The sequence below is a fragment of the Actinia tenebrosa genome, unplaced genomic scaffold (genome assembly GCF_029948245.1).
Source record: "Actinia tenebrosa isolate PJP-AT-01 unplaced genomic scaffold, QUT_ActTen_1.0 PGA_scaffold13__45_contigs__length_12533684, whole genome shotgun sequence".
In the NCBI taxonomy this organism is placed as follows: Eukaryota; Metazoa; Cnidaria; class Anthozoa; order Actiniaria; family Actiniidae; genus Actinia; species Actinia tenebrosa.
Genome location: NW_028292573.1, coordinates 2415731 through 2429593, shown reverse-complemented (window position 1 = coordinate 2429593; position 13863 = coordinate 2415731). Strand labels below are relative to the sequence as shown.

The 13863-nt window shown below is 38.5% G+C and overlaps 1 protein-coding gene across 1 annotated transcript; it reads left to right on the top strand.

The window, feature by feature from the left end:
• Positions 1-7572: 7572 nt before the first annotated feature.
• Positions 7573-10170, top strand: LOC116297647 (growth/differentiation factor 6-A). Its single transcript, XM_031705909.2, has 2 exons — positions 7573-7921; positions 8169-10170. Exons 1-2 carry the CDS (start codon positions 7573-7575, stop codon positions 9149-9151), a joined length of 1332 nt encoding a protein of 443 aa, XP_031561769.1. The 3' UTR covers positions 9152-10170.
• The last annotated feature ends 3693 nt before the right edge of the window (positions 10171-13863 follow it).

The following is a 13863-nucleotide window of genomic DNA, read 5'->3' as shown; positions in this document are numbered from 1 at the left end:
TATAATTGTTTTATAACGCATGATCTAATGCACGCATATCTTGAAAGCATTTTCAATCAGCTTGCTGAAAATATAACCACATTACGTTCGGTACCTTGACTCTGCGATTGGCTTCCACCACTGGTCCGATCAAAAAGCGCAAAAAACAACATGAGTTAGGCCAATTAAAAATTGCGCTTTTAAATATTATCATTTGGACGAAATCTTCACTATGTTCGTAGTAATCGTGGCTGAAGGCAGAGCTGTTTTTGCTGTATTCGAGGCCACTCCTGTCAAAATATTCACTTCAATGACTTTGACGTCTTTTCCTTAATGCTTGCATGCCACGCGAGTAAGCGCTTTGAGCTGTTTTCGACAATGTCATCGTCTAATCACGGAACACATTGACCCGGTCCTGTGGTAATACCTCAGATTTCAAGCGCCTTTCTTCACTCGCGAAGAACAATAGCCTGTCTCCCAATGATCCAAGTGACCCGCTCTTAGGGATCGACTCAACGCACTTAATGATCTGCCAAGTGAAAGGAAAAACTTTGCACGCGACCCCTTTCATCGCGCACTTGAATATCTCTCGAAATACCCCATAGCCCGACATTTTTTTCCCCATTACAAACCAAAAGCTTAACCAAACGAGAAGCAGAACTCGAGTTATAATTAGCAACGCGACCTTTGCCTTCGATTGCCTTCGCGAAGCTGTTGAACAAATTTAGCGAATCGATGTCAAGTGTACCTTGGTTAGTGTATTTTGAACACTTTGGAAAAAAGGATGATGGTTTAGATATTTTTAGAAATTACTATAGCTCCAGAATGGACATTGACTTAAACAGGTGTTTGATCAGTCGTAAATAGACTAGTCCGTATCAGTGGTGCACGTTACATATCAAAACAACTAAATAACGAAAGGGAGGTGCCTTAAGAAGTGTAGAACGTGCTCTCATTAATCTTTGTCCATCACCAACTATCCCTAGCTAAACTTTCGCATTAAGCTTCGTTTAATAAATTCACATCTCGTTTTCAACTAAAGCTGACAAGGAATACCAAGAACTCGTTTTTAAGCGAAAACTTCCTTATTTGTAGTAAAGCGTGATGACCGTTCGACGGGCTAAGCGGAATTAATGTTAGCAGCACTCGTCTACGCTACATTGGTAGGAACGTTCCAAGCTTTAAGCAGGGCGGGGTATCGAATCAAAGGTCCAATCAACACCAATTTTAAGCATCTACCAACAAATCATGTTTGGCATTGCATCTATTTTGGATTATTTACAATCTATTTTGTAGGCTATTTTGGTCTAGAAATCTTAGAGATTTAGAAAAATATTTGTCCTTTTACGGCCATTATTAGGCCGATCAACATGTACACATCACACAGACTGTGAATATTGTCAACACAGAAAGATTCTCTACCAAGCTCCCGGTTAGTCTTCTGCTTTCTGAAATCTCATAAATTGCCTAAAATTAACCTTTGATTTAAAACAACGGATTAAATGTCATTTTCAGTTTTAACTAAAGTATTTAGGCCTGAAATTAGGAAAAAATTGAAAAAATGTTGATGATTCAATCATATAAATGCGTGGGAAGTGATTGTAATAAATGAATAAAGAGTAAAATTGAAAGAGTAAATGTAATGTAAACCCTAGCTTTTCAAAACCTCTTCACGACCCGAAAATACTATACGGAAAGTAACAAAAATTACAATGATCTCACAATAGAAAAAAATATTAAAAACGTGCAGCGAGTGAGTGAACTAATAAATAGCATACATAAGCGATAAATGCAGGTAAATGAAGTATTTTAATGTATATATATTTATGTATTAAAAACTATAGAATTCAGAAAGACTCTCTACTACAAGCAACAGAGATTTAATGCTTTACTTATAGATATTGTTTTTGAAACATTTAATTTGGTGACGCACTTTGTTTCAATCTCTAAAAACCTGTTTGTGGATGATGAAATGCAGTGATTCTCAAATGCCTTCCTCCCTGAACCAATCAAAATGTACGAAACTGCACATCATCCAATCACATGCATTGCTCAAATTCGGAAGCCATTTGATACCTCTGAGTCAACGGCACAGTTGTTTGAGTTTCTGAAAAAGGCATTTAAAAGCTTTGATTTCACGTTATAAAAAATAATAATGAAATGAAATGGCCCTTTTTTAAATGAATTATAGTGCAAAAAGAGTAGTTCAAGCTGTTCGGACCAAGACAATAAATATCTTCTTACAACTACTACAGAAGCAATTAGTAATCTTCAAATGTTTCCATTCAGTAGCACTTAATGTCTTTCATCTATCAATTTGATTCGCCTCTGCTCTTAGACGCGTATTTTTCAGCCTTTTTTGTGTTCTCAAGCGTTAATTAAGTACTCGTCAAATGACGTGCTTCTCAAAACTGACGGCCTTGGTCAATGAGTCGAGTATGACGACTTGCACGAACAGCGTATCTCGTTATCTCGACTAGGGCAATTTGCTAGTGAACTAACGATAGTGAGGATTAGGAAAACCCTTTAATTAGGTTCAGTGCCCTTCGTTTTCACTAAGTTGAGAGAAATATTCCAGGTTACACCATGAAACATGGCCAAACCGACCACGTCTATTGATATGTCCGTTAACGTCGTTGACTTCATAATTTAATCTGACGAACTAAACGATTTCAATTAGTATATTTTAGCAAAATAATAATGATAGCCGACGGATTATGAAGTGCCCTGCTTGTTTTGAAGTTTTTTGGTTAAGTAAGAAAAGGAAAAACGTTAAAGACGAACAACGAAATAACTTCTTTTGTCAAATTTTAAGTGAATGTTACTTGCATATATTACTATACACTCACTTTTTTCGTTTCAAAGATGGTATAGAGGGTAACTTCGCGCAGCTTGGTAATCAACGAATCAACAGTTGCTTTGCTACTTGCAACGCCTGAGAAATGTTGTCCGACCAAAAAACGGTTACAAGCAATGATAAAGCAAAATGATCTCATACAGCTGAAGTTGAGGAAGGAATCTTCATTTAAATCGCTTGGAATGTCATAAAGAAGTTCTTTATTCAGTCACTGGAGAAGACTCTTGAAAAGACTTGGAATTAAATGGAAACCGTACCGAGTTTAGTCTTGCATGGGACGTACTGAGAAGCTGTTAATAACTGCCGCTCATAATTTAATTTTCAAGCCGCTCAAACAACTAGCTTTACAAATTTATAAGCATCTTTTTGACTAGACAAAATTTCATTTCGTTCAACTTCCCGGCGGGTCAGTGCAAATACTTTTAATGGTACTTATCTTATGCACATGCTTGCAGATTATTTTTATCTTTATTCTTGATAGTTAAAAGCAGCTGTCAATTCAAATGTTACCCGTATCCACAAAAAAATTTAAAGAAACAAACTCTGCAGTCAGCATTGAAAATCCATTTGCTTCTGGCTTTTGTGTCTAATCTTGCGCAAAGAACTATGGGTAACATTTAGGCCGCCATTTTTAGTGCCGATCGCCTCAATATAAAAAATCTAGTTGTTTATGCAGGCTTAGTTGTAAACTGCAATATTTAAAGTTGTATTTGTTCAGATGGGAACTAATAAGGTAAAGCTAGTATTTCCTTTGCAAAGCGTTGGTCTGACAGATCAAGTGTTTTCAATTGCAAATCCTGTTTCTGATGTCATTGCATTGAGTTGCTTCTTCTCCGCAAGAGATCTGCCACACAGTTTTGTACTGTCTTTACTCATCACCTTCCACGATCAAAACAGCATTTGCACATCATCAACTATACTCGCTGTCACTCTCCTCTTCACTTTAGATCTGTGTAAATAGTTTACCAGAAAGCGATGTTTTATCACTCTTGACATTTCAAGTGTCCCTTGCTGCATGCCTTTCTTGATCGTCACATACCATTCCAGCACTGTTAAATACAGGTCTAGCTTAGTGATTCTTGTTTTTCTTCGTTTTGGCCAATGTTCTTAAAATGTTTCCAAGAAAATTCCATTTCGTTCAACGCCCCCTTCGTCTTCCTAGTTCAAGAACTTTTTTTAGTAACTCTTTCCAAGTTCTTCTCTGGTGCCAAGATTTAATTGAGCTCTGCAGCATGCTCAAAATACTCAAGCTGACAGAGTGTCTTTGAACGTCAGTTCTGAAGTGTCATCCTACATCTGACACAGCTTTGATAACCCCCCAGTTATGGCTTTTGAATTGCCTAATGTCTTCAGCTATTCTTGAACTCCAAAACCAAGTTGACTCGTAAGGAATCTTTGCATCATGCAAAGCAGAACGGAAATTGTTCCAAAATATCTAACCAAGAATTCTATTTTCTGCAGCTTGCATTCTTGTCGGTAAAAATAAAACATAAAACTATATCAATCAAAATATTTTAGATTTTAGAGTATTTTTATTACGCTTTCTTGGAGTTTCAACGGGAATTACACCCTTAACAATTCAAGTGTTTTGTCACAAAATCTGACAGTAGAGCTCTGTGCCAAACAATAAGGAAGTTTAGTTTAGACTCTGTAATTACGTGAAGACTTCACACAGAAAGTGTTTAAACGCTACGATTTTTTAAGAGTAAAAATTCTGCTTCGTTTATTAAGATAGATATTGTAGTCGTAAATGATCACCTCCTGATTTGGGTGTTGATTAAATCAACCATGTTAAGACTCGTGAAAAAACAAATCTTTTACTTCAAGGTCTCAACGGTGTTTATTCTTACTTAAACTTCGCCATTTTTAGTTTTCCAGGGGGGTCGCATTTTGATTATTATCTCTCTGCTTGGGACAGAAAAAATACCTGGAAAGAAAGTTTTCAAGTCCATTATCTTCAACGCAGGGTGCTTTTCCGGCCGTGAGAAAATCCCAGTACATTCTTGGTATTGCATCTCAATTTGAACTCTTGTCAGGTTGGAATATTTTCACCAACTTGACTAGTGATTTATGATTGTTCGTCATCTCAGGTCTTCCGGGGATATGGAAGTTAACGAACTTTACACTTCATTGTCTGTGTGCACGAAGCATGAAATGACCGGGAAACAATTTGTATGCAGACTGAAGTTCTTTTGAAAATTATTGAACTACATCAAATGTATTTTCTAATTACTGTAACGTGTTTCCTGTGTAACGAATAGAATTGTTTGAAGAGAATGAAACATTATCTAATATTCAAGTGAATGCAAATAGATTTTGACATTCCGGCAGCGTGCTTATGTCAAAACGTGGTCATTTAGGTCGTACCTATAAAAGCTCTGACTGATCAGTCCCTGGTCACAGCTGCAAAGCAAAGTTGTAGTTATTAAAGAAATACGTACGAAAACTATGTTAAAATAATGAAGCAAATGGGGAATTGATTTTCTAGGTAAAGGTTTAAAGCGTTGAAAATTCCGTTACTTCCTTTTCTCAACGTAAAAAACCTCACAAGGAACTGGAAGAAACCATGGCCCAACTTCTCCAAGACCTTGTGGGTTTTCGTCGAAATTTCAGAGAAATAACCTTCATTCCCTAAACTAAATTTAGCTACGGTTTTGAACATGTGTTTCACTTCGTAGCACACCAGGAAGCCCTCGTTGCGGATTAACAGATTGATGCTTATTGAAATATGATGTGCTAATTGGGTTAAAGCGCCGAGGTCGATCGATAGCCATTACTCACACCCATATTCCACAGTCAATTTATTTTCATTTGTCATTCGCTCTATTGATGTCAGTAAACTGATTCTGTTTATGCAGCCAAATTTTATCTTAATGAACCAGCTCTTTGTTTGGTATTCCAGACAATGCTCAAAAATCCGTGGTAAATATTTCTTTACGAGATTCACGAAAGACACTGAGGAGAACCTTGCATCTGGCACTTCACCCGAGCATAAGCACCCCGGAAAACCCCTATGTAATTAACTAATTCGTCAATTTTCCCTCACTTTTCCCCTTCCCTGTCCTTTGGCCAGGATTCTCCGATGCCACTGACCCAGTTCACTTATCCGGTTAAAGATCAAGAGCCACGAGAGATCTAGAGCTACAACGGACTTTAGTTCCCACGCCTACGAAACCCAATGCAAACATTTTAGAAAACCGACATGTCAGTTTTATGAATGATGAAGTAACTGCGAACAAACTAAGCTTTTGGGTTTCACACAGCTAGTCACATTGATAAATGATCTGTGAGTTTTATTAGCTTACATTCAAGTACTTCTGGAGCTTTGAATTTCGCAAGCCATACCGAAAAATCCTCAATGTACTTTCGTTCATTTGATTCGTCATCTAGACTTTTGCCTTAAGCTGCTAGGAATGGTTTGTTAGCGTAGTGGGTGGCGATTGTATCATAGATTTCTCGACAATGTGCTGATGGTTTGGGGTAATGATCCACATTTACTTCTACTTTTGACTACTAGTCAACCAGGAAGCAGCTATTTCATAGAGCGAGCGAAGGTCATTAATCCTACATCCACATATACATCCATCTATTGATCGATCCAAGGTTCATGGAGTATCAACTCTTTCAGTGTAGTACACGTTATCAGATCCTCTTGACTAAACCAATGGTTTTATCACAGCTTATGAAAAAAAACACAATAAAAATAGTGGGATTGTTTTGGTTGCTGTTGATTTGGAGATCCAAAGGTTATGATCCCAGATGAACTTGATTCCTCTTGAGATGGTTTATCACTGATTTAGTATTGTATCAAAATAATTAAAAATGGAATGATGGAATCGATGGTTATGTAACTACTAAATATTTTCCTAAAGATTCATAACAATCAACTATCATGTATAGGAAAATAGTCCCTTCCCATCAAAGCTTCAAGTGGAATCCAAAATTGGGCTTTTTCTCCCATTATTTCAACTCCTCTTAAAAGTCTTGAAATAAAGATACAAGAGACACCTTAACAGCAATCTTGTTTTGAAATCACAACGCAAACATGTTTCAATTAGTTCTGGATCGTTTTTATCGCGAACTACGATGCTAGACGAAACATCCTGTTGTTTCTCAAGGTCTATGTAATTAGATGTATCCGGTGGTGAGGGCTTGAATGACACCGTCCGATCCGCCGGGAATATTTCAGCTATGCTGGCAATGACAAGTAATCTCTTTTACCCAAACAGACCGTGTGCTTACATTATTCTAGTGTAAACGGTCACCACTCATGAAAAAAACAAATATTGTCCCGTACTTATGTTAATCTTGCATCACGTTCTGCCGGATGAGTAAACTTAAACAGTGCAAGCAGAACAATCGACTATCAAACACAAAGGCTTCAACTGCTCGAGCCCAAGCTATAAACATCCCTCGGAGCGCTGTCCAATCGGACGCTAGCAAAGGTATGCCGTCTGTGCTATCGAGTTACTGGAGGAACCAATCCTGGGGTTTGAAAACACACGGGTTTTTGATGAAATCACCTCGTCACACACAATCATGCATCAGCCAATTAGTGGCAGTAAAATGACCATTGTAGTAAGGGCGTGACGGTAGAAAAAAGTTAATTGCTACACAATATATAATGTTCGGTCATTTTACAGATTTAAAATGGACTTATCGTAATTCAAGCGAATCAACCTCGATCTCATCAACAAGTACTCACTCTACTGGAAGTTCACGTTCTGCTATCGACCATGCAAATCAGCAGCGCTCTTTGGATTCTCGGCCTTTTGTCGTTAATCAACGCTGTATTAATCCTGCAGTTCTCTGAAGCCTGTTCGGAAATGCCTGATAACAAATTGGACGAGAAGTGGGAAGCTTTAAGAGAGCCTTGGTTGAGAAAGAGAGCGCTGGAAATCACACAGAAACAAATGCTCAATGTTCTAGGACTCACCGAGGTGCCTAGACCGAATCGACGCGTCATCCGTCCACATGCTTTCATGTTGGACTTGTATAAAAGACTGTCGCGCGGAGCAAAGCGCAAGACTACAAAACTAGAAACTCGGCAAAGTATCAACACTGTCCGCGGTGTTGTGGATCAAGGTCAGTCAAGCGGTTATCCCACGCGCGTTTTGCGGCCATATTATCATACAGTCGACGTTAGTGTTGTGATTACAGATTTTTTTCTTGTGGCGGTGTTTTTTGTTTGTTTTTCTGATTTTATGCATAATTTTTTATGTATTACCGTGTGCTGTGAGTATAATTACAAGGGTATTGTATTGTGCGTCTTCAGTAGTAATCTTGCGCTGTTTAAATCTTGTATTAACGTCGCGCTGTTTATATCTTGCAGAAATCTACGACAGGTCAGTTTCACAATCTCATCATCAACTTTACGTGTTTAATCTATCTACAATCCCAAACACTGATAAAATCATCGCAGCTGAGTTGAGGATTTTGAGGAGACCCGAGGCAACTGAGAACAATATCGTAGCAGAGTGCGGGACTGCGTTCAAAGCCGTAATAACTATGAAAAACACCGTAAGAAAACCGTACAGTGACACTGGCCTGGTGACATTGGACTCATTTTCATTTGACATAACCGATAATGAAAAAAGATGGCACGTTTTTACTGTGACCAAAGCTATTCAGAAGTGGAGGGAATCTTCGCGGAGTCTTCATTTTCTGTATCTTGGCGTGGAGTCAGTCTTAAACGGCAAACCCGTCAGCCCTGTTAAGTTGGGTTTCAGCAAAGAAAAACGAATCCACAACAATCGAGCGCTTTTAGTTCTGTTTTCAAACGATGGAAAGACGTCAAAATTCTTGTTGAAAGAAAAAGCTGACAAGGTTGGAAAAACGTTTGAAGGCACTTCAGCAAAAACAAGAAAGGATGATTGGGGAAATCAAGTCGAGGTGGATGGCGAAGCTGAAGAACATGGCTCTTCTAGAGTCAAACGCTCTACAAATGTTGATCAAGTCATGAGGAAACTAAATAGTGGTGGCTCGCGACGACGCAAGAGAAAGAACTACTGTCGTCGTAAGCCATTGTATGTTGACTTTGAGAAACTTGATTGGGGCAGTTGGGTCATCGCGCCGCGCGGTTACAACGCGTACCTCTGTGAGGGACTCTGTCGGTTCCCCCTTGATAAGTACTTACGACCAAGCAACCATGCTACGGTGCAAACTATACTACACACAGTGGATCGGTCAGTACCACCGGTTTGTTGCGTTCCAAACAAACTCAGTTCTATTAGTATGTTATATATTGATCCAGAGAACAACATAGTTTATAAGAAGTATGAGGACATGGTAGTGGATCGTTGTGGATGTAGCTAGTGGAAGGGGGTACGTACGTACATGTGTGCGCTTGGCACTCAGTTGTTCATACGCGACGATACCGACCAAAGATGACCCTAAAACACAAACGAAAAGTGCGGAAAGAGCTGTTCTGTTGTGTGACAAAAAGACAAATGAGCGACTGCTGGGCTTTATTATATCAGGAAACACTCCGTGTCAACAGTCGTATTGAGGATCACCTCGCAAGGCGCGCTCTGTTCTGGAGTGTTGAGAAGAGTATCATTTGCGCACGTGCCAAAAAGATCGTCCAGCGTTTCACCTAGTCAACACTCAGCGATCAAACTTTGAGAAAAACAATGTTGTTGCTCTGGCTTATACCTCGTAATAATAGTCCCGATGCTATCATCACCTAATATCCTAGGGCAATGGAAACAACGTATGATATCTGAAAATGCTTTGAATTGTTTTCGGAAAATATCTCGGAGATTTGACAGCGCGAAACCAAACAAAATCTCAAGTGTTTACTCTTAACTAAAGCCAGAAGCAGGAGACCTAGATAATCGCATGTAAACTGGATTGTTCTGCAGCGACCATCCAACGTCTATAATGAGCTCCCTAGACGGTAGATTAATTCCTAATACTTCAGCGCTTATGCTATGATGAAAGGCCGTAGGGGGGAATATTGATACGAACGTTTGCCCCTCACCGTGATAAATGAACCGCTTTTTTAATCGAGTGATTGACTCAACTTGAATATGGCATTTCTCTAGAGGGATGAATGGTTGTGCGTTGGGGATTAGTGATTGATAAGGTGTTTTCATTTAATACCTCTTAATTATTGGATACATGTTTAGAGGGCTTAGCAAAACGACTGAACAAAAAGAACACAAAAATGCGGCCTCCAAGCCGCCTTTGAGATACTAAACATAAAATCGTTTCATTAATGGCATTTGAAGGTGATAGTATCAAATAGATTAACAACAAGATTGACAGTGTATAATATATACAAATTATCATCATTAATTTATCAGAGTTATAAAAAAATTACGAAGTGAAAATTTGCGATGGGAATTGAGGCCGTGATTCAATTTCTTGCATTGGCCGAAGTCGTTTGGTGATTAGCTGTGAATAATGTGCAAAGCTGCCCGAAAATCTCGAAATTTTAATTGATCAGAGCGGATCTTTTTAATACCGCCTCTATTGAAGCCGTCAATGATCATGTAAATAGAATATGGCTTTATTTATTCCTGTAGCTATTCTTACATGTATGTCTATGCAATACACATGGTGTATAAGTATTAAAGCCTATTCTTACACAGGAAACGACTGTCATTATGAATAAGAGCCATTCACAATGCCAAGTATTGTACGAGTCGAGGCATTTGTAAGACGACTTTGTAAGTTTGGGTGCCACAATGGCAAGCACATTGGCCCATTCTTCGCCGGATATTTCATCATTTCTAAGTCTTTCCCATGCAAATTAGGCAAGAGGAGATTATTTTTATTAAAAATATACAAAGAAATAAACGAAGCTGTCAACTCATGTCAAATCTTCTGCCGTTCTAACTCTGCTTTACCAAGGTCAAAAATCTTAGTAATTAATGACTTTTGAGACGCGTTTTACAAGTGAATGATGCTTCCGTATGAAGAGGCATTCAGTTCGTAGAATTGTTTTTAGACTGCAGAGTGTCGTATTATCAGTCCGTGCTTGCAAGAGTGTTTGAAGTAATTTACTTAACTCCGCCCTGATCAAAGTAGTTCAAAGTTCTTTTAATAGCTGCTCCTACGCAGTGTGCAGCTTCCGTTGGGTAAAAAATTAAAAGTTAGTTATCGTGATATTTATATCAGTAATGGGGGTAAATTGCTATGCAGGCTGTTTAGCCATGCAAGTACCAGAAGTTCTAGAAGACAAAAAAACTTCTTAATCCTGCACGCCAGCGATTTATTCACACTAGATTATAAACTCTAGTTGTAGAACCAAACGATTTATAAAGCCTTTGCCAACTTTAGATCCCAATTAAACCCATGATATGATTTCGTTAATTGATTTTATTGAATGGTTGTACGTCCACAGCAGGGCGCGGATGGAGAGTACTTTTCAGCGGTTCTTGGAATAAGTGATGCAAACGACTGATTATTACAGTGAATGTTTTTCGTCAGTTGTTACGTGTATGTACCCCTTAGATTGCCAGTCCAGTGACAAGGTGATCGTTTTAATAACCATCCCTTGTCGACACACTCCAACAGATCAACCTTCACTGGGTACGGCCTTTTTTTTTTTTTTTTTTTCTTCTCTGAAACGACTGATATTTTTCCCATTTTTTCAAATTACCCCTGACAGTTAACCAAATCTTTGCTAATCAGTAATAAGGCATAATAGGTGAAAGAGTTTTTTTAAAACACAGACTTAACTGGTTTTCTAGTATCAAAAACATTATTTTTGAACCGCTTAGGCCATCGTTGTTCAGAGTGATACGCAGCTGGAATTTGAAGTTCCGTGCAAGGCCGAGTCTAATCTCCTCAAAAGGTACCGCCTCTCCCTATATTCTGTTTCTAATACCGTTCAGTATACGAAGAAGACTTCGACGTGTGACCAGGTATAAAGGAGACTTAACTCATGGCTTGAAGAAAAATCGTTTACACTGAGTCAAGAGCTGTGAAGCCAGTCTTCTCAAAAGATCTTCAGCTCAAGAAAAACTATAGTATTTGTACTTTGAAGCCAAGAACACGTGATTAATTAATCCACTCGACTTATTCTTCACAGAAAGAGCACATCTTATTTAATCTGCTATATTTTTTTAGATATTTGTCTAGCTGCTCTTGAGAACAAGTTTTCGTCGAGTGGTGAGAAACACCACGGTCAAGAGACTTTGCAATGGCTTCCGAGATTACGCATTGTGATTGGATGGTTTTACGCTTCCGTGCCTTTGATTGGTTAGGAGAGGAAGTCATTTAAGAGTCACTACCGGACGGACGTTTCCCATTCATACGAAAACTGTTTAAAAATGAATAAGAAAATAACAATCTACTCGTAAACGCCTACCAAAATGGTAAAAATAGTAAGCAATTTTGAAAAGCAAAGCAATACGACTTTGGGAAATGAATTAAATCTCTCTTTTCCTGAAGGAAAAAAAAAAAAAAAAAAAAAATTGTTGCTGCCGTGAACGGTTTTCTATAATGCACGTCAAGCGAGGGTTTCTGATGTTTCGCTCAGTTGATTTTTGCGGCGTGGCTTTCGTGCCGAGTTCAACTTTGGTTTAAGCCCTTTGTTGACCAAAACCTTCATTTTGTTTGCACTAAAACAGTAATCATCGATTTGATCCCTTTTATAAAGAGTTAAGGTTTAGAGTGATTTACTTAACTATGAATGCCATTCAAGGGACCGCAGACGGTTCAAAAACATTGAATGGCTAGCCATAGGGAGCCCAGCTGAAAAATATGGCGACCAATTCGAATAACTATTATTCTGCACTGACTAGTCACTGATCACTAGCCTTGTGTTCACATGGAAGTATAAAAGCGGTTCCATATGTATGAAAGGCTAGTCAGTCGCTTGTATTCAGTGCAGAACATAATTATTTCGATTCAGTGTATTACAGTCAAATAGACCCTTTTCGAGTTCCAAATTACTGCTGTGTTTCTTGATTACAGACTCATTTGTACAGGCTAAGCCTCGATTTTGTGAAGAATATTCACGTGTTCCAGTCAAGTTCCGTCAAGTTTCAAAGTGTTCGTATTGTTGAAGTTGTGCATTCTAGTACTTTACCGTTGTTATTTGGAATATTTAGACACTGATTCGAGGCTAAGCCTGAGTAAATGAGTCTGTAATCAAGAAACACAGCGGTAATTTGGAACTCGAAAAGGGTCTATTGCGGAATAAAAATTCAAAAAGGAGAAATCAAAAACAAATGTTTTATCCAGAGCTATAAATATAAACTTGGGATCCCTGTGTTGTGTATTGCAGAGTCTGCAGTCAAATATTTTAGCGTGTTGGAGTTACTTTTGCGAGGCCAATGGGTCAATATGATGCGAAACTGACAGTAATCGCTGACGACCGTTTTTACCATTTGACTAATATAAATATTATATTGTACCGTTTGAAGAAATCTTTGCAGGAAGAAAAGACGGAGGGGAGTGTCATCTTCATCAGCATCTTCATCATACAGTTCATTATACCGCATAATCAAACGCGGGACAAAATACCTCGTAATGAACTTGTAACAAAATCCCTCCTGTTTTGGGAATTATTTTATATATTATTGTATTTTAACGTCGATGATAATTTTTTGCGGGTTGAATCGCATGCGATGAAATCTGCAGTTCATTCACGTAACCCGACACATGTTCTCAACAAATTGTCCTATAAACACGCTCCTGTGAAAATCCGATTATACTTTAGAAACATTAGAACTCAGCGCAGAGCTCATATCTCATCCAATCAAAACGCATGCCCGAGGAATTTTGATATGTGATCGGGTGCGCGGTTAATTGAGAGCAATAGAATACGTCACCCGCAGGCAACCCAACACATCTTAATAACATACCGCTGTGACCTGCGTTTTCAAGGTTTAGTGTTCTAATAGCAGGGAGCTTAATAAACAAAGGGCTGCCGATCGGTGATTAGATATTTACTACTCTTACTAATATCACAAATCTCCGTTTCAGAAACCACTATGACCTCAAACCGGTGTTAATTTATGGAAGATCTACTGACTCGTTTCATCACTCTGTCTTCGTTCTATTTCACTACC